The sequence below is a fragment of the Anabrus simplex genome, chromosome 3, assembly GCF_040414725.1.
Source record: "Anabrus simplex isolate iqAnaSimp1 chromosome 3, ASM4041472v1, whole genome shotgun sequence".
Lineage (NCBI taxonomy): Eukaryota > Metazoa > Arthropoda > Insecta > Orthoptera > Tettigoniidae > Anabrus > Anabrus simplex.
The window spans coordinates 185716298-185739243 of record NC_090267.1 but is presented as its reverse complement, the minus strand read 5'-3'; the positions used below and the strand labels follow the sequence as shown (position 1 = coordinate 185739243).

At 38.2% G+C, this 22946-nt stretch overlaps 1 protein-coding gene across 1 annotated transcript in view; it reads right to left on the bottom strand.

The window, feature by feature from the left end:
- Positions 1-22946, bottom strand: part of LOC136866725 (uncharacterized) — a 270182-nt gene that overhangs the window by 235024 nt on the left and 12212 nt on the right. Inside the window, exon 2 of the mRNA XM_068226823.1 lies at positions 17871-18103. Within this exon, the coding sequence (XP_068082924.1) occupies positions 17871-18103 (233 nt within the window). The remainder of the gene's footprint in view (positions 1-17870; positions 18104-22946) is intronic.

Below are 22946 nucleotides of genomic sequence, written 5' to 3'. Positions count from 1 at the left end.
TCAGTAATAGAGGTGAAACCCATCAACAATAGGCTTATGACCTTAAAAATCAGGCATACAAACAAAAAATACACCTTTATTAATATGCATGCACCAACAAATGGAGACAATAAAAAGGAGCCTGAAAAAACAGAAAGATTCTGGGAAGAACTTGAAACAGAAATGGCCAAAATCCCTAAAAATGATGTGAAAATTCTACTCGGTGATTTCAATACACAGCTTGGCAGGGAATACAAATACAGGAGGACAGTGGGAGACTATTCAGCCCACAGATTCACCAATAAAAATGGCACACGCCTCATTGAGTTATGCCAACAAAATAACCTCAAAATTATGTCAACATCACTCCGGAAGAATCCCAAAAAGCAAAAAACTTGGTAATCACCCATCCATCATTTAGGAGAATTTCAGATTGATCATGTGGCAATATCATATGATTACCAAAAGGAAATTCATGATGTGCAAGTGCGCAGAGGTGCTAACATCGATTCGGATCATTATTTAAGCAGAATCAAAATTAAATTCACACCCAAAGGGAAATTCAACAGGAAAACATCGGTGATTCCAAAATTTGATCTACACAAAATCAAGGACTCCAAAATTTCAGAAGAATGGGAAAAACGACCTGCAGAGAGCTGGGAGAATTTCAAGACTAAAATCATCGAAACGGCGAAGGACCTAATCCCTCTTCGCAAGAAACCAAAACATCCTTGGTGGAATCAAGAATGTGAGACCGCACTAGAAGAAAGGAAAAAGGCATTTCAAAACTACAATTGTAACAAATCAGAAGAAACACAGAAGAAATTCTTCGAAGTTCGCAAGCATGTATCCAAGATTTTAAGACAAAATAAACGGAAATACGTCAATGACCAACTGAAGTCAATTGAAGACAACTTCAAAAATTACAACACACACGATTTCTACAAGACCTTTGTGAACCAAATTAAAGGATATTCCCCACAGAACCTTTGCTTTCGGAAGCAAGATGGTAAACTAGCCTTGACAAATAAGGAAAACTGCCAAGTATTAGCTACATATTTTTCACAGCTTTTAAATTGTCCAGAACCCAAAAAGAGATTCCCGAAAGTACAGCCAGAAATCATACCGGAAAATTCGTCACCACTAACTCAAGAAGAAATTTATTCACATATCAAGAAACTTAAAGACAACAAAGCATCAGGGGAAGACGGAATTGTAGCTGAACTTCTGAAAAATTTAGGCCCAAATTCACTCAGAGAAATTACACAAATAATCCAAAACATTTGGCAAACCGAAAAGCTCCCGGATGACTGGAAGATTGCTCTAATCCATCCACTACATAAAAAAGGCAGCAAGTTAGACGTAAACAATTACAGAGGAATCTCACTTGTATCAGTCACATACAAAATACTATCAGCCTGTCTCTTGCATAGAACACAACAACAATTAGAACCCAAATTATCAGAATTTCAAGCAGGGTTCAGACCAAACAGGTCATGCCCAGAACAAATTTTCAACCTCAAAACCATACTTAAACTACGAGCCCTCAGACAAAAGCCTACAGTATGCACATTTGTAGATTTCAAAAAGGCATATGATTCGATAGACAGACCCTCACTATTCCAAATTCTAGAAGAGAGAGGACTAGATCCCAAAATCCTAGAACTCATAAAACAAACACTAACGGGCACAAAATCTAAAGTGAAATTTATGGGAGAAATTTCAGAACCCTTCGACATTCAAACAGGTGTGAGACAAGGTGATGGACTCTCTCCTATTCTGTTCAACGTCGCCCTAGACAAGGTTATGGAAGATTGGGAGAAGGAACTCAAGAAACGTGAATCTTGGAAACCGATCCGATTGGGCTTTCCCAAAAACAACCTCTACGTACCATACCTCGCATTTGCGGACGATCTGGCGATTTTAACAGAGGATGAGGAGACTGCCATCAAGCAGCTTGAGATACTTAAGGAATCTGCAGAAAAAGTGGGACTACAGATTTCATTTGAGAAAACTAAATTCTTCTGTTCAAAGACAAATATCACGAGCCTGAGAACAAAATACGGTAAAATCGACCGGGTCTCGTACTTTAAATACCTCGGAGAATTCATCGAACCGACAGGCCTTGAGAAGATCTCACAGCAAAACCGTCTCCAAAAAGTCAAGAAGGCATCAGGGTTAGTTCAAGACATCTACAACAAAAAATGCATGTCAAGACAGACAAAAATTCGGCATTACAACACAGTCATAAAACCAACAGTCCTTTACGCAAGTGAAACATTGTCACTTAACAGTAAACAAGAATTAGAAAAAATAAAAAAGCAAGAGAGGAAGATCATCAGGAAAATCCTAGGAGCAAGATATACCCAAGATGGTTACAGGCTATAATCAATCAAAACAACAGAAAAAGTTTCAAGCATTGAAATTGACATTAAGAAAAGACGAATGAAATTCTTTGGACACCTCACAAGATTACCAGAAAATCGACTGTCAAAGAGAATATTAAATTATGTTAGCTCACTTAAGAATTCAACACCTTGGCTGGACGAACTTCGAAAGGACCTCAAAAACGCAAACATATGTGCAACAGACCTTTTAGAAAGAGACACCTTCAGACACAAAGTCAACAAGTGGGAAGTTACATCAGAGCAACCAAAGCAAAAACAGTGCAGACCGAAATGGTCGGAAGAACGTAAACAAGCCTTCTCAGAGAGAATGAAAGCCTATTGGAAGAACAAGAAGAACCCAAAGAAAGCTTGATTGAGTTGTTTGCTTAACGTCTTCCATTATTGGGAGAATACGCTAATAATAATAATAATAATAATAATAACAACAACATACATTATCATTATATGGGTAGACCGTTATGCCTTTCAGCGTTCAGTCCGCAAGCCTCTGTGAATTTACTAAACATCGCCACAATCCTCTATTTGCAACTAGTGCTGTGGCCTCATTTAGTTCTATACCTCTAAATCTTTAAATTGTTAGAAGCTAAGTCTAACCATTGTTGTCTTGGTCTCCCTCTATTCCCCTTACCCTCCATAACAGATTCCATTATTCTCCCTGGTAACCTATGTTCCTCCATTCGTCTCACATGACCCCACCACTGAAGCCGGTATATGTGTACAGCTTTATGCATGAGTTCATTCCTAACTTAGCCTTTATCTCCTTGTTCCAAATACCCACCTGCCACTGTTCCCACCTGTTTGTACCAGCAATCATTCTCGCTACTTTCAGGTCTGTTACTTCTAACTTATGAGTAAGATATCCTGAGTCCACCCAGCTTTCGCTCCCGTAAACAAAAGTTGGTCTGAAAACAGACTGATGTAAAGATAGTTTCATCCGGGAGCTGACTTCCTTCTTACAGAACACAGTTGATCGCAACTGTGAGCTCACTGGATTAGCTTTACTACACCTTGATTCAATCTCACCTACCATATTACCATCCTGGGAGAACACACAACCTAAATACTTAAAATTATCTACCTCTTTCAGCTTTGTATTACAAATATGACATACAAATCTGTTGAATTTCTTACCCACTGACATCAATTTAGTCTTTGAAAAGCTAATTTTCATACCTTGTGCACCTATTTTCAAGTTTCAAGATATTAGACAGCAAGTTATGAATTTCATTGGTTCCGTATTGAAGTGGGATTACAACAAAATTAAATTCTTTCAAGATCCACATATTCAATACAATGACGTTTTATTGTGATTTAATCACATGTCAAATAGTCAAATGGTACTAGTTTCGGCATCTATGTGCCATCATCAGCCTTGAGTACAAATTAAAACAAGATATATATTCCTAAAACATCTAAAACACATTTTAACACATTATAAAATAACATACAATTAATGTGGTGATATATGAAATACGATAAAATTATGATACAATTGGTGTGATATAAAATTCTTAAAATTCCGGCTGTTCGTTACATAATTCAGTCTGTGTGCATCCGGGATAAGTGAATTTTTACAGTTGTATGCTGTCTATGTGAATGAGATTTGTTCCGTTAGATATTAGGTGGTTCCAGGGAAGTTTACTTTGATCATGTAAGATCGTGATGTATTTAGAGATGAATTCCCACTTCAATTTGAACCTTGGTTAGGTTTCCCTTCATTCCCTGCCTTCCGTTTATTTACAATAGACACCAAAGTTTGCGACCTCTTTCGGAGAAACTCTTCCTGCTGCCTTAACAAATCATCTATATCTTCTTCCTGGCTTCGGACGGGAAAGCTGAAGATAGTTTTCCGTGGTTTCCCATTTTCACACCAGGCAAATGTTGGGGCTGTACCTTAATTAAGGCCACGGCCGCTTCCTTCCCATTCCTAGGCCTTTCCTGTCCCATCGTCACCATAAGACCTATCTGTGTCGATGCGACATAAAGCAACTAGAAAAAAAATCCCTATAAGTACCTTGAACCAAGAACTCATTCTACCATCAATTCTCACTGCAGCCCAATTGTCAACAAAAATGCCTTTGATTGATTTTAATAATCTACACTTAATTCCATAGTCCCCCAGTATGGCGAACATCTCCCTCTGTACCCTGTCATTTGTTTTCTCTAGATCTATGAAACATGAACAAAACTGTTTATTCCTCTCGTAACATTTTTCAATTACCTGCCACATACTGAAAATTGATACTGACAGCTTCTCTGTGGTCTGAAACCACACTGGTTTTCATCCAACTTCCTCTCAACCACTGACCGCACCCTCCCTTCCAAGATGCCAGTGAATACTATGCCTGGTATACTAATCAATGAGATACCTCGATAGTTGTTGCAATCCTTCCTCTTCCCTTGCTTATAAATATGTGCAATTACTGCTTTTGACCAATATGAAGGTACCTTACCAACACTCCATGCTAATCTTACTACTCTATGAAGCCATTTCATACCTGCCTTCCCACTATACTTCATCATTTCAGGTCTAATTTCAACTATTCCTGCTGCTTTATGACAATGGAGTTTATTTACCAGCCCTTCCACTTCCTCAAGCATTATTTCACTAACATCATTTTCTTCCTCCCCATGAGGTTGGTTGTTCATGACACCACCAAAAAGATTTCCTTTTATCTTGAAAAGATTTTCAACATATTCCCTCCACCTCTCCAGTGATTCCCTGGGATCTATTATGAGTTCACCTGAATTACCCAAGACACTGTTCATTTCCTTTTTCCTTCCCTTCCTAAGATTCTTTATTACTGTCCAGAAAGGTTTCCCTGCTGCTTGACCTAGCCTTTCCAGATTATTACCAAAATCTTCGCAAGACTTATTTTTGGATTCAACAACTATTTGTTTCGCTCTGTTTCTTTCATCTACGTACAATTCCCTGTCCGTATCGGCCCTTGTTTGGAGCCATTTCTGATAAGCCTTCTTTTTACGTTTACAAGCTGCTCTCACTTCATTATTCCACTAAGATGTTCGCTCCTTCCCGTCTTTACACACAGTTGTTCCTAGGCATTTCCTTGCTGTTTCTACTACAGCATCCCTATATGCCACCCATTCTTTTTCTATATCATGAACCTGCTTACTATCTGCTGTTTGAAACTTCTCACCAATCATATCCATGTACATCTGCAATTCCATCATCCTGGAGATTTTCTACCCTTACTCGTTTGCAGACAGATTTCACTTTCTCTACCCTAGGCCTAGAGATACTTAGTTCACTACAGATCAGATAGTGGTCTGTATCATCAAAAAATCCCTGAAACACCCGTACATTCCTAGCAGACTTCCTGAATTCGAAGTCGGTTAAGACATAGTCTAATATAGATCTGGTACCCCCAGCCTCCCATGTGTAGCGGTGAATAGCAATAATAATAATAATAATAATAATAATAATAATAATAATAATAATAATAATAATAATAATAATAATAATAATAATAATAATGTTATTTGCTTTACGTCCCACTAACTACTCTTCTACGGCTTTCAGAGACACCGAGGTGCCAGAATTTAGTCCTGCAGGAGTTCTTTTACGTGCCAGTAAATCTACTGACACGAGGCTGACGTATTTGAGCACCTTCAAATACCACCGGACTGAGCCAGGATCGAACCTGCCAAGTTAGGGTCAGAAGGCCAGTGCCTTAACCGTCTGAGCCACTCAACGCGGTGAATAGCCTTATGCTTGAAGAATGTATTCGTAACTGCTAAACCCATACTAGCACAGAAGTCCAGCAAACGCTTACCATTCCCATTAGCTTTCATATCTTCCCCACATTTACCAATCACCCTTTCGTATCCTTCAGCTCTATTTCCAACTCTCGCATTGAAACCGCCCATTAACAATATCCTATCCTTGCTGTTGACCCTGACTACATCACTCAATGCTTCATAAAACTTGTCAACTTCATCCGCACCCTCACATGGTGAATAAACTGAGACAATGCTCATCGTAATTCCTCCAACTGCCAAATCTACCCACATCATTCGCTCATTTATGTGCCTAACAGAAACTATATAGCGTGAAATAGTATTCCTGATAAACATACTCTGCCCTTCCCTTTTTTTTTTTCACCCATCAAGTGCAATTTATAATCTCCTCTCTCTTCCTCGTTATCTCCCCTTACCCGAATATCACTTACTCCTAGTACATCCAGATGCATCCTCTTTGCTGACTCAGCCAGTTCTACTTTCTTTCGTCCATACGCCCCATTAATATTGATAGCCCCCCATCGAATTCCATTTTGTTCGCCAAGTTGTTTCCAAGGAGTCCCTCACCTGTCAAATGAGAGTGGGGCTCCGTTACTCCCATAGGTCCGAGGCTTGCTTAATACGTTCTGAGCTCGGTAAATTCATGAAGCAGGATGCTACCCTACTTAGACATAGTGCAAGTGAGGATTTCTCCTCTAATGGGTTAGGGACCACGGTGGATTGTATAGTCGTAGCTGTCTGAACACAAGGAGGGCCATGACTCAGAATATGTCCAAGATGCCCACTCCCATTCCATAGCAACTGGTATCCCGACTCTCGGGACCACTTACTAGGCCACTCAGCACTTGCCCATGGTTCACGAACTAGGACGTGACTACAGCAACCCACACCATGAACCACGGTTTAAAATTAAAATCAATCGCCTCCCTAGCAGCATTAAACTACGCTAACATGATATCGTATTAGAAACAGACCAGGGATATTTTAATGAAGAAAGCATTGTTGAATGTGTATATGAACACTAATCTCGTTATCAACACTACTAATATATAAATTACTGTTGCCTCTATTGTGAACTGGTAGGATATCTAGTGAACCAATGTTTCTTTCTGATCACATTTGCAGTTATTGCTCTGTTACTATTTCCTGCAAACTGTTTTTCTTGTAAACTTACTACATGACCACTTTCTCCAAGTTTGGATAAATGTGGCCAATTGTTGTTGCATGTAACACTCTGAAATCCTACTGTAATTATTTAGTCAGCCATGGCAGCACGCGGTGAGACGACAGCGGATATGTGCACAGTGAAACGCATTAACTGCAATGTTCGCCACTCCAAGCGCAGCGGTGCATTTCTCCATTAGCGTACAGAGCCTATACTCCCTGTAATTATGCAATAATTTCCTTGCACCACTGATCGTACGTAAGTTTTCCATTTCCAAGCGGGTGAGCTTGGACAGTGCAAGTTTGTGCCTGTTTCGCTAGCACGGTTCATACAGACTTCCCCAATATTCTGTGAGCACTGTAAAATGCCTTGGGACCAACCATATGTACCGTATTGTCACAAATCACAGTGTACTGGATGTATCGTAGTGTTCTGCTAGAACTGTTCTTAATGCAGCACCTCTTCACATCAAAACTGGTTACAAGCTTAGAAAGATGGGCATCGTGTTAGAGGAGAAATCATTGAAAACAAGTTGTACTTTGTTCATACCTATTGCGGAAAAGCACCCCCAATTACACAGCATACCTACGATATGATCTGCAACATGCCATGATGTTTTTTGCACTAATGTATGCTTCACCTTTATTCCTTATAATCTTTGCTTGCACATCTATCCATTGTTTTACATGCTTCTGACGTTTCCTTGAATTATTAACAATGTCATTGTTACAATACAATAATCAAATGTCTATAAACTGTGTACACAACAACTCACTATGGTTACACTGATATTGGCTTGTTACAGGGCTGACACTAACTGGCTAAGCCATCGGCCTTTGTTTGGAGAGGGACCAGTGGTGGGCTTGCCCTTCTTTTGGCGAAGAAATATGAACATTTTGAATCTGTCACTGGCTATGCAGTTTCTGTAGCTTTCAACACAACAGCTATTTTTGATGTGGTAGGGGCATGCACACCAGCTTGTGTCAGGCTACTGTTATATGGGATGTGGTCTAAGCAATAAAAAAATTATGATCATTGGCGGGTTCGCCCTTCTGTTCTGGAATGCCTCAAATATGCTCTCTTACCAAGAGAACAAGTTCAAAATGTCAAAACAACACCCTAGATCAAAGTATTGGCATGTAATTAATTATGCAAAAGCAAATACAGTGGATTCTGGTTAATTCGACATTGGATAATAATTCAAATAAAAGTGTATTCCTATAAAATTCCTATTCTAACCAATGCAAAAATAAAATAAAAATGTATAATTTGAATTTTCAATGCTTAAATTTGAATAATCTGAAGTCAGGATTTTATCGCAAGTTACTTTTGTAACAGTTCCATGAATTGAAGCCTCCAAATAATCCCCAAGAATTCTCTATTTTTATTGTAGCTTCCTAGTTATTGTCAGGTAGTTGCTATTGTATTGTCACCATAAGACCTATCAGTGTATGTGAGACGTAAAGCAACTTGTATAAAGAAAAAAAAAAGAAGGTCGCTATTTTTAACAGACTTGACCTTTATCTCTGCAACTGTCAATGAGGGAAGGACTGGCAAGTAAAAAATCGAAAACGGCTATATTAGTATTGAATCCACGCTTTTTGGGGTCACTGAGATGACATTTAAGTCCAAGTTCAGCCACCATCGGCATGTGGGTCAGAAGGGGTGAGAAAGAAAATGTCCAAATTGACCTAAATTAGTGCTGGATTCACAGTTTTGGGTAGGCAACGCTAACAGATGACAGTCCCATACATCATATCCATAGTGCAACATGTAAATATCTACAATTACTTATTTTTATTATTTATTGAAAGGATCAGCTGCTTCCCACACAATATGGTCTGCCACAAGGACAAAGTTCCATGTGAAACGAAATCATCTAAAACTGAAACATTAAATTAAACACACAACTATAACTCTAAAACTACAAAATAGTTCATAAAATATCAATCTATGTTGCAATAAATAAATTTAGTAAAATTCACTAAACACATAATTAACAGGTAATACAAATTCTAAAAGAAAACATTCAAAAATGAACCTGGCCAGCGCATGGAGTAATTTTATATCAGGACACTTTATCTGACCTATTTATAACGAATGCTGTGGAGCAGCATGGGTTCTCTAGTAGTTTTGTAAAATAGGAAAATGATGTATGTGGAGGACAGAATGGTAGAAAGGCAAAGAAGGTTATGCGTTTTTAACTTGGCAGGAAGTATTTTGTTTGATAATAATATATAAATAAATAAATAAATAAATAAATAATGTAAATACATAACATCAGTCACCACCCGTTATTTAAATATGTAGTTTCTATGAATTCTTATATTGCTTTTTACTCTATCACTCCATCCATTCCATAATCACAGCTTCTCTTTTTCCAAAATCTTAATAAACATGTATGTGTTCATCCACCCATAAACCAAGTTAATTCAGTTTTTAATTTTTAAGATACAGAGAGAACCATGACAAGCTTAATGGAGGTATTGAATATTTTAAACTTTTATTCCTAATAATTATTACAAATGTTCCAGTCATTTTAACAGATATTTCCCAACGTGTGGAGTCATATTTGCTCAATCGTAGCAAAACTGAGTTTACAATTCATGGGTTTGCCACAACATACCACTAGATGTCACCATCAATGTAATTGGCACTCCATTCAATACCCTTGGAATATACAGATGTCCGGTATTGTCATAGTATGATATTTAGTAATAGTGTATGCCAGAGATCAGAATGATGTATGAATTATAAAAGCCATGACAAATGCTAATGGTTGCTGGAGTGACCACCGTTTAATATGGTCTGTAATGACTCTGCATGTTTCTTGAATACAATGGGAGCAAAAGAAACAGATAAGCTGAGAAATTATCATCTTAAAGATGAGGAAACTAAATCATACTTTTATTTAAATGTTACAACCTTGCTCACTTTGCTCTTCGTCTCAGTACAGATCATTGGCTTAAAAGCTTATTGGATTCCCAACAGTTCTACCATGGGCATTTATAGGCAGCTCAAGCATCACTTGAAGGGGCACATATTACCAAGGAAATGAGAAGCGAGGTAGTTTCTTGTTGCTTTTGTCTATGTGCCAGAATGTGCTTGTGCATGCCAGTATACGAAGCCCACTGAAATGAATAAAAATTTGGAGGAAATTTCGGAATGACAGCACTGTAATTATGCTATAAGTAAGGGAATAACTAAAATGTTGTGTCAGTTTCTACATGATTGCCTGTAATTATGGTTACGTTACACCACTCATAAATAATTTTTAATTGTCATGTATCTTCTTTTAATACTCCTCCTTTTATTGTCATGAAATTTCTTGTATTTTCATGTTTTATCTTTTTAATTTCTTGGTAAGTAGGGAGTCTTATTTCTTTCAATGTTGGCTCAGTTAATACAACTTTAAAGCTTTTCAGTCTGTCAAAACACTTCATTGTAACACATATAACACTATAACATACCTATACTGTGTTCTTTTACAGGTATGTTATAGTGCTATATTATGCATTATAATTTGTGTTTCAGCAAAGTGAAAAGCCTTAAAGTTGTAATTCTTTTTTTTTTAAATTTTTATAATTTAACTCTGTTCTTATACGACTGTAAGCAGGCTTTTCCATTGGGAGATCTACCAACTGCAATGCATTTGTTAAATAATATTACCAAGAAAATTGGCAATGCAGTCTGGGTAACACAGCTGGAAGCTTGCATTCGGGAGATAGTGGATACCAACCCCCTTGTCAACAGTCCTGAATATGGCTTTTTGTGGTTTCCAATTTGCACACCTTTAAGACCATCCTTCCCAGGTCCAGTCCTTTCCTATCCTACTATACCAGTGTCAGTGCAATGTAAAACAAATACCAAACCAACAACAATAACAACGAACCTGAAAGCCATAATTTTGAATAATTCATCACAGGGACTGGCTGCATAACATGCAACTCCATCACTTTCAAGTTGACAAAGTCAAAGATTATAATAATCACAGTTTATCTGCCAAATTGCTCTAATAAACTTAACAAAAAAAAAAAAAACACCTTAGTTATTTTCTGTAATGAACATAGCAGAAAAATAAAAACTTTCCCGTTACATAAATATCACCACCACCACTACAAACACGGAGAAAAAGAACTGCACAGTGTTGTGTGGTCCTCCGCACCTAAAGCTCCACAGCACGCTGCATCACCAATGTTTCCATAGACTACGAGGTGACTGCACTGCGCCTGGCATGCTCGTCTGTGACGTCAGCCAGCGCTATATAAGAAGCAACATTCCTCGCCTCTCCAGGACTACCCCAGTGTCCAACGAACAGACCACATCGCAAGTCAGACACGGAGGCATCCTCTTTAAAATGTGTTTGAACAGGTGGACTGATTTCTGGCCGTGAGGTCTCGCCTCTGGACATCGCCTCACTTTCCCTGATCCCCGTAGCCACGTTGAGCCCCGAGTCAAGCATTCTGCTACTCGCTCAAGTCCTCCCAGTGCTCCAACGTCAATCTTAGCATTCTGCTAATTAAGAATATTAATGCAAGCTCCTTGCAAGTCTAAACCTAATACTAGCTTCTGTTAATACGAACTCTCATTACGAGTTACACTTATTATTACTCAGCAGATAGTTTTCGACTATCCAAGGACATTCTCATTGGAACAGACTATAGGATTGAATGTGTATATAGGACTCTCACTTTGTGTAAATGTATATACGCCACAGACCTTCAGTCTACCTTTCAATATCAGCATTAACTGTGTGCAATTAATCAAGCTTCAAGAAAAGTTTAGTTATATTTCTTGTAAATACTGTATAAAACTATTGAAGCAATAAACTTTATGTTGTGTTACTGTATACTAAGTTCCTTGTATACAACAACAAAACTATATCAGTGCAAGTCTCAAATTACGTATCAACCTCTCTACCTGGACTTCAAACAGAATGACATCCAATACGACATATCGTAATTCTTAGATAACCAAACAAAATACAGTACAGAGGAAATAAGACTTGATTTTGAGTCCTACTAAAAAACAATAATCATAATTGAATAAAAACACTCCCACTGAATAGGCTATACAGTGTTTATCCTGTAACGTTTTGAGACAATCTGTAAATGCAAATACCTAAGGAATAAATGTCATCAATCAAGTAATCTATATACACTTAAGAAAATGAAAATTGCAACACCATAAAGGCATTGGTCGTTTGTGCTGATTTTCAAGATATGGAACGATGCCATGTATTATCCGCACACTTTATCTTGGTGCATTTGTGTACGGGGGTGAGGAGTAAGGAGGGAGCTGTCCCAGTATCGATAGTGCTACCTCGTGCTGCCAACTGTGACGTATTGTGCAACATACTTAAACCACCAAAACGAGGTCTGTGCATAGGCAACACTGGAGCAAGGAGTTGATCACATAAAACAAGAAAACAGCAGAGTGTGCGGAAACAGTACTGGGGGAGGGATAGTAGGAGAGGTTTACCGTGGATGGTACCAAAAAAGAAAATCAAAAAAGAACACCACGTTGCTAAAAATTTTTAGATGACCAAGTGTATTGGAAACAGCAGCTTTAACGAGAATACAGTACACATTAACAAAACAAATCCTCAAATATACTCTGGATATTGTAGGAAATTATCAAAGGGATAATTAAGCTAAAACCTACAGAATAAAATTGACCAATATATATATATATATAATATGCACCTTGTTAAACAAGAAAATATAGTCCGAGAAAAATATCCCAGGCATTGGTTACAAAGACAAAACAGCTCGGGTCCCCGTTTTAGAAAGGGGACTAACCCTCAGATAAAGTTAGGACAAAAAATTTAAAAAAAAAAATCGTTACAATAGAATTAACGTGTCAGCGTGAATCTCGACCAAAACCAGTTTTCACAAATATTACTATTTATATTTTGATTAGAGAGGTGTCACACGCACAATCACCTCAGAAGATATTTCTAAATATTATTATCTGACCAAAATTCGAGGCAACAAGTACAGTTTTTACCATGAAGATCAAGGAAATATTTTGGCCACAAAAAAAAAAAACCAAATACGCCTCCAGGGCGCCCTAATATAAAAAGCATACACACTTAATAAAAGAAAAAAGGGTAGGGTAAAAAGGAGGATCAGTACAATAAGGACAAGTGAGGATGAGAAGAAAGGAAACTCCGACTGCGTAATGCTGGAGAATGTCTGATCTGCCAATAGATTTTTTTAGAATCGTCTAAAGTTGTGAAAAATTTCTGTTTGACGATGTTTAGGCTCAGTCCACATCACCAAGTATTCAGCACTAAGAATCATTTGAACTTAATCAGTTTTGAAGGTGGCAATAAATTAAATTCAAAACCAAGGCCTTGAAAGTTTTCATAGCATGCCATCACTCAACATGCTGAAACAGGCCGAGTATTAAAGTTTCCAAAAACAAGTTTAGCAAATGATATGTTTAGCTCACCAAAGTCCTTTCAGAATAATTCCATCAGCTCGTAGGGAAGAAAATGGCGCAGCACACGGCAAGCCGTGCGAGGTCCGTAGTCCCTCCACACACACACACACTATTTACAAAGGATGATGCCAGTCTGCCGAAGACGGGCCAAGCAGTCCAATATATACACGCCCGGAAGCGAAGACTAGTTCATTCGAGAAAGATCAAGTGACGTAGCAGATGACGTAGTAGGTGCGAGGCAGACAGAAAGACAGCGGTCAGTGTGTCGAGAAAAGTCGGAGGGTAACGACAGGTGAGCCAAGTAAGGTAATTCTGATGATAGGAAGAAGTATTGATAAGCAGAGCAGACAATAATAATAGCATTATAGTCTTGTAGAAACATAAACTTGTAGAGTATGTGGAGATGTACATGCGACGAAGTTTGCAGAAACTCGTAGAACGTCGATGGAGAGGTTATGGCAGTAGCACGTTACACAACTGAATGAAAATGAAATCTGAATTGAATCGAGAATATGATCGATCGATATGAAATTTCTAAACCGTTATCATCTTAAGCCGACAACTATGTCACATACACATTATATAACATTATAAAACATTTCTCGATGCGAATCTTGTTCCTAGCATGAATTCTATACTTTGGCTTTGTTGTGTAAACAACAACAGTACTAGTACATAAAGTGTACGCCAGATGTCACACAACGATGCTTAAGCGATTCATAGTTTGTTTCAAAGGTTGCCAGCACGAATCTCGAAGATCGCCGAGATCGACCGATTCAACACTAGGGTGTAAATGCACCAAGTGTGCGGATAATAGGTATGTAAACGATAAAAGTTTCAGACCCATTAGATTGTTGCTACAGGTCTCCCCATGTGATTGGTCGCGGAAGAATCAACTCCAGTATACGGACTCTGGTGTAGCATAGTTGACTTGCAGTCTGTGCAGTGGAGTGTTCCCCGTAAAACATGTCTTGATGACAGAGAAGAGCACGCTATCAACAACTGTCGCCGTTTGAGAGGGCTCGGATAATTGGGCTGTGTGAGGCTGGATTATCACTAAGGACTGTCGCAGCACATGTTGGCCGACAGGCATCTACGGTACAACGTGTATGGCAGCAGTGGTCAAATGAAGGTACCCACACTCGTAGACCTGGCACAGGCCCAGCATGACAGACAACTGTGAGAGAGGATCGCCGCATCATTTGGATGACCCGGATGGAACCCCATGAAACAGCAGCGCAAATTCGACCAGCTGTGGCACCCCACGTTACACAACAAACAATTGGTAATTGCCTGCGTGCAGCTGGCTTACGAGCCCGTGTCCCTGCAGAAGGCGTTCCATTGACCCCACAACAGCGACGTGTAAGGCTGGCCTGGTGTCAAGAAAGATCGACGGGGGTCGACGAATGGCATAGGGTCGTCTTTAGTGATGAATCACGCTTTTGTCTTGCCTGCAGTGATCGCCGGAATCGTGTGCGCCAACGTACCGGGGAGAGGGGCCGCCCAGATCTTATTGTCGAGAGGCACACAGGGCCAACACCAAGCATTATGGTCTGGGGAGCTATTGGCTTTAATGTGAAATCACAATTATTGCTTGTTGAGGGCACTATGACTGCTTGACAGTACGTTGATAGGGTACTCAATCCAGTGGTAGTCCCTATGATGGCGAACATTGCTAATGGGATGTTTCAGCAGGATAATGCCTGGGTTCACACTGCACGCATCTCCAGAGAAGCTCTCCACGACATCACAACCTTAGAATGGCACGCCAGATCCCCGGACTTCAGTCCTATTGAGCGTGTGTGGGACATGATGGGTCGACAACTAGCCAACTGTCCTCAGCCACCCACAACTCTGGAACAACTGACCCGTGCAGTGCAGGAAGCATGGGCCACAATTCCTCAAGAAGCGACCCAGGGCCTTACTGACTCCATGCCTCGATGAATTCATCAATGTATTGCAGCTCGTGGTGGGCACATCCTGTATTGATTGTTGTCCAAACTTGCAGTCCCAGGGACCTGAAAGTGTAATCATCGAATAACAACCGAACACTCGTCCTGCATGTTCAATTGCAGCAATGTAGCGTCACTCCTTCTGGGTGTTGCAATTTCCATTTTCTTCAGTGTATATAAAGTAATTTGTCCTCAATGACTGATTCATCATCGCCGAGCCAAAACTACTGGACATAAAGAAATAAAATTTTGAGGATACATTTATATTACAATGTAAGTGTTCGCTAAGGGAGGATTTCTGGATATTCCGTCGCTAGGGGGGGGGGGGATTTTTGAAATGAGGGTATCTATATCTCAAAACTTTAAAAGTTTACAGATCTACAAATTGATATTTAGAATCTCTTCTAAAAATAAAGAAACATGTATTTTTTCCTGGAAAATCCCAATAGGAGGAGTGAAAAACAGGTTGCATGCCTTTAATGAGGATACTTATTCTCAGAAACAGAAGATCAAATCAAAATCTCTTTATTTGCAAATGAGGTGTCTACCTCGGTGGCAAATGGTACACTAAAATACATTATTGTCAAGCACTAAATATTAAATTAACAAGAAAAGAAATTTTTCCTATAATACAATATTATACAATTTACGCTAACAAATTTTTCTATTAAACACACAGCTCATCCTTAATAAATTTATATTGTTTACAAAATTCTACTTATAATATCTCCTGCACTACGGATATTACACACCTGAAAATTGGTATTTGGGATCTCATTTAAAAACCAAGAAACACATATTTTTTTGTTTTGGAAAATCCAATTAATGGGGGTTAAACATGAACGACAAATTGGGGTGAATTTGTAGAAAGATTATAACTACAGTGTATCTCAGAAACGTAAAACATTACAGATGTAAAAAGTGTTATTTGGAATCTGCTGTAAAGAAACATAGGTGATTTGTTTCTGGAAACTCCACTTAAGGGGAACTAAAAAGGGGGTGAAATTTTAATATGAGCATTTCTACAGTATATCTCAAAAACGTAATGTGTTACAGAAGTGACAAATGGTATTTTTATCTCTATTACAAATAAAGAAACATGTATTTTTTGTTTTCGGAAAAACCACTGGGGGGGAGGGGGGGAGGTAAGAGTGAATGAAAAAGGGGTTGAATTATTTTAATTAGGATACTGATATCTCAAAAACTGAAGATTTTACAGACATGAAATTTGGTATTTGAAATCCCCTTTAAAATAAAGAAATACGTAGTTTTTGTCTTCGGAAATCCACTAAAAGGGCGGAGGGTACTTGAAAAATAGTTGAAATATTTGTATGAAGATACTATTATCTTAAAAAAGGATAAGATTTTGCAGACGTGAACACTGGTATTTGGAATCTGCTTTAAAAGTAAAGAAACACGTATTCTCGGAAAATCCAATGAGGGGGGGCGGAGGTGAAAGAATTAAAAAATTAATTGAATTAATTGTATGTGGATACGTGCATCTAATAAAAACTAAAGATGTTACAGACGTGAAAATTGGTATTTGTATCTCCTTTAAAAACAAAGAAAAACGCGTTTTGGGGGGGAAATCATCTTGGGAGGCGAGGGTGAAAAGGAGTTGAATTTCTTTTATGAGGAGACATATCTCAAAAACTGAAGATGGTAGAGTCGTGATAATTGGTACTTAGAAGATCCTTTACTATTAAAGAAACAGGTAATGACTACGAATGCAGTCCGGCCACGGGTTCAGTACCACCAAGGCATCCAAGACGACACCACACCGGATCTCCTCAAAGATTTTATCTATATTATAAATGCTTACAAGAAAAGATGGCAAAGATTTAGGGACCTAACTGACCAGGTGGAATACCTGGACCTAGCCCGGGAAGTACGAAATCGATTGCTGGAAAGAAAGATTGAAAAATGGGAGGAACTTTGCCGTAATCTTTCAGAAAACGAATCAGTTCGCGAATTTCGGCAGATTATATATAAAATGTTAAGCATTTAATTATAAATTTCAGTATAATACCGTAGCGAAGCACGGGTATCTTGCTAGTAATTGTATATTATTATACTTACTATGCTTGTAAATGAATAATAATGTTATACATGCTTATATCACCTTCATTTCAAAAGAGTGAAGGACACAATGAAACTTACCAATAATCATGTTCTCTTGTAGTGCCTTCATCATCAGAATCAAATGTCATCAACTGATAAGGCCCTATCCTTTGTTGTAAATTCTGCCTCCTCTTCTGAAGAGGGCAACTAGCTCCACTAATTTTGGGTAAAATTAGACTTGGTCGTTTGTATTTGAGGTACCCAAGTAGATAATCATAGTTGTCCTCATCATGGCGAAACCGTTTCTGAATTTCAGCTATCTCAGCCCTCATCTGTAAACAGAATCATGGCATGCTTTATATTTAATATCAGGATTAAGATTTAAGAGTATGTATAAGATAAACAAATAAACTATAGTTAATATACATGTTTTATGACAAGCCATTAACACATTCGCTGCCACCATTTTCTAAAATATCTTTCTCAGGAGCTGTTTTGGCAGTATCAGTCAATCCTAAAAAATGGCACTAAATTTGATCAAAAATGTGTCCATCGAGTTAAAAAAGTAAATATTACGTATTTAAAACAATATTTAATTTTTGACGCTTGAAAGTGTCAGTGGCACTTCAGGCCGTGTTTCAGACGAGAGTGCCATCTGATACTTTAAAGTGTCAAGCAATACTTTTCTTTTGTACTAATTATTTGTATAACAATGCACAACGTGATGGATCATTCCTATTGAATCACCTACTCAATTAATTTCCTCTTCATTTGCGGATGTTGACTGCTGCACATTTTCACGAACACTGTCGTCTTCATTCAGTGCACTGTTGTCACTTTCACTATCAGAATTCCTCCATTCATCGTCGTCACTGCCTGACAATATATCAGATTCGCTGTCAGAAACTTCTAACATTTTAATTACATTTTCATTAGTATAAAATTGTTCCTCATACTTCTTCTTCCTCTTCTTAGGATGAGACGGACTGGGCTCAAACTGTTTTTCTCCATTTCGAAGCAATACTGGTTGTCAACTAATTGCTGAACAATGGAACCGCGCGTGGCAAATTGTTCTTCCTGCAGCAGTGCCGGCATAACCACAAGCATCAATCACCAAGATGGTGCGTTTCTATGTAACTTTAGAGACATATAGGGCTCTGGATGTTTTAAAGCGGCAGCGGCATTGCTGCATATATCAACTTGATGCTTTAAGGCGTCAGTGAACTTGTTAATTCATACACTAAAATTCAATACTACAACGATTGGGGCATAAGCTATGACAACTATTTTTTTCCTGTACAACTGTGCTACTGTACAATGGTCATATGTTCTCCAAAGTATATACATGGTCAGAGCACAAGATGGTGGTGCATTGAACAAAGACCACACACAGGGAGATGGGATAGCAGTAGTGAATCAGGCCCCATGCAGAATAAAAGTTATGAGGCAAGAACAGCATACCTACATCAAACTGGCTGTTCGCCAGGCTCACAATGCCAAAGAATGTCGCAGCACTTGCGGAAGCTGCGAGGAATAATGCTCTTCCGTACTGAACCATTGCAAGATGAGCAGTAGCATTTCAGTACGGACGTGAAACAAGCAGCAACATGAAATGGTCTGCAAAACCTGTTAATATTCAGACTGATGTGCCATAAACAGTAATTACCCAGTGCATGGATGTGGACAGAAATGGACACTACATGAGTTACAAGTCAAACAAGCAATGAAATACAAACCATCCACAGAATAGCACACAGGCAACTTCAGTACTGCGGGTGAAAAGTACTGGAACACTCCCTCACCAAATGTCTCTGTTGTCATTTTGACCTCATCCCCAAAGTGAAGAAACCATTGTGTGGGAGATGGCCTGGGACATGGGAATAACATTGCCAACAGTGTGAAAAAGGAGACTGCAAAAATTACACAAATTATACATCACAGCACCTCACGCTCCCCACTCCCATCTATATATTTTCATTTCCGTGTTCTCCCCCACAAATTTTCATCAGCCGGGTGGCAAGAATGAATGCGCGGGTGCATTAACAATAATATTAGACAGGTAAACATTAACTGCAATACTGAACTGATTTAGTATTATTATCATCACAAACAGGATATAACAGAGTATTATGAACTTCCAGTGTTTGATTATTTTGAAATGTGGTGCTGACAAAGAGTGTTATGCATACCTTGGACAGCATTTTGCACCAATGATTCATTATACACCGGCTCACCCTCAGAATCAAAATCAGATTATCATCAATATGTTTTGGTTTTAGTATAGAAATACAATAAATTTATTTATTTATAGTTGAGTAGTATAGGCTACTGAGAGAAAATTGAAAAAAAATTGAAAATAGATTTTTAGAAAAGTAGATTGATTTGTACCTTGTGTATCAGGGTTTATTAAAACTGGAATAGAGATTATATTTTTCCTGAATTAAAAGGAGCTAATTAATTATATTGGTTAATGTGGTATCATTATCAATAATAATAAGTTTGTAATGAAATGTTAGTCGGTTCTTAAGATATCTGGTACTCCAAGAAATGAATTTAATTCAGTATTTAATGGCAACTTTTGAATTAGTACATGGGTTGTTAATTAGGTATAATATTTTACGGAATAAGCTTCAGAATGGATTATAATTATTGTAAATATATTAAAAATTGTAGGCTTTAAATCAGCCATCATTGGAATAATGTTATAAATGATTTTATTTTAATATGATTTTATAATAGTGTTAAGTGCATATTGGAGTGAATTGTTAAACATAAGTTTAATTGCAATAATGATAAAATTAGTATACGAGGAATGTAGCATATTTATTAAATGTCAATTTTTACAAAGGAACTAGGCAAAATTAATGTTCGCCTGTTTATCAAAAACATGTCCTTATGAGTTGAATTTAAGGTCAGGCCTGTCCTCTGATGAGAATGAAAGGGCCACGGTATTTTGACCATGGAACGAATGGTTTGATGAAACTTTTTTTTTTTTTGCTAGTGGCTTTACGTAGCACAGACACAGATAGGTCTTATGGCGACAATGGGATAGGAAATGGCTAGGAGTTGGAAGGAAGCGGCCGTCGCCTTAATTAAGGCACAGCCCCAGCATTTGCCTGGTATAAAAATGGGAAACCATGGAAAACCATCTTCAGGGCTGCCGACAGTGGGGTTCGAACCCACTATCTCCTGGATGCAAGCTCACAGCCGCGCGCCCCTAACCGCACAGCCAACTCGCCCGGTGACGAAACATTAACTGCCTCTTTATACTAAGTGGAATTTAACTTTTGAGTCAAAAGGCTTAGATGAATATAAAAGACGAGAATACTTTATTGATCTTTATATGAGGATATATTTGTTTTGATCAGTGGTGTTGTTAACAAGTATATTATCATATTTTGTTGTGGTGACATGAAGATAAAAATAACTCTTTATAACTAGGACATTGATTTATGGATGATTGATCTGTTATTAGTGATTATAAGATACAGTTACCTTAGGGATAACTGCGTATTTCATATCGACAAAAAAGATAGCGACCTCTCTGAACACATTATGCAATGTGGGAATGACAGCATAGAAAAACTGATCATTCTTGGGAATATTCCCGGCAAGAGTCGTGGAAGAGTTTTCACTCGATGGTCGAACATTATCAGAGTATAACAGGGTTGAACTTCTCTGGTGCAGCACGTCTGGCCGAGGATCGCAAGAAATAAAGACAACTGACGGACAGACTCCTCGCAGATCACAATCCTCAGAATTGAGGGAACGATAAGAGAAAGGGTGTTCTATTGCTCGTTCATAATCCTGTAACACTGAGTTACCACTCGGCTGCTGTAGAGTGCCATACGGATTTGTGACATCACGTGGAATCGAGTGCTCACGTGTGATCCCACGCAAATTCAGACACTACGTGATAGTCAAGCTATACCCACTATTGGTAAAAAGGGTGTAGGCAAAGTCAATGCCAATGGAACCCTCCTACTCACGAAGTGTTCTGAATATAATCTTGTCATTACAAATACACTCTTCCGCCAGAAGAACTGATTTAAAACAACATGGTAACATCCCAGATCAAAGCACTGGCACTTAATCTACTATATTATTGTCTGCGCCAGAGATTAACATGATGTTCATATAACCAAAGTTATGACTGGTGCTGATGATTGCTGGACTGACCACTGCTTAGTTCGATCTGGGATGGCTATACAGGTTCCTCCAAAACGATGGATTCAGAGGAAGGCGATAAAACACAAACTAAATACGGAACAACTTAGAAACAACAGTACCAAATCTGCCTATCAGGTACTATTGGCTGATAAACTTCCAAATGAATACCCAGAAGATATTATTAAAATCAGTTATTATAGCAGCTGGCAAAGAAGCAGTTGGTTTTAATAAAAGGAAACATCAAGACTGTTTTGATGAGAATGACAAAGAAATATGTGACCTAAGTGATGAAGTATGGAGAGCCAACAATGCTTGGAAAAATGATCCAAATTCATTTCCCAAGAAACAAGAGATATCAACAAATCAAAACGGAAGTCCAACAATCTTCAGGAGTACCCATAATATTACATATGGAAGCTAAAAGTTTAGCTAGTTATTAAAATTTGGTACATATAATGTGAAAAATGATACATTATAAAAACATGTTAATGGAACACTGTCAATGATTATACTAAAAACTATCTTGTCACAGACTAAAACTTCTTACATTAAAACTCTAATTAAAATGGTTCAAATAAAATTGTTAGTGGAATATCAATGTGGTAATGACATAATGCCAACGACATGAGGGCGTGAACACAAGCACAAAAACAATGGCATATATACAGTATGATCAAGGCCGCTATTGAATTCGTAAGCATGAAGGTACTAAAATATTCAAAAGTAGATATATATAAAGGTGAAACTGAAGCATCAGTTGAATTATTGTAAAAGTGGCCCTTAGCACCGGTAGGAAATATTATTGTCAGAGACCTTGTCGGGAAATGTCAGTAGATTCTGGAAAATGTTCTCTGTAAGAGAAGGAAAGGAAGAATTTAGATGGTGAACGCAAGGAGAGTATTCTGTTAACATTGTTTAGAACAGATGAGGACTTACATGTTTGTTGAAAGTTGTTGCTTGTTATCTACCGTTGTGTTGGTAGCCGTCCTTCTGTTGGTTCTGAGT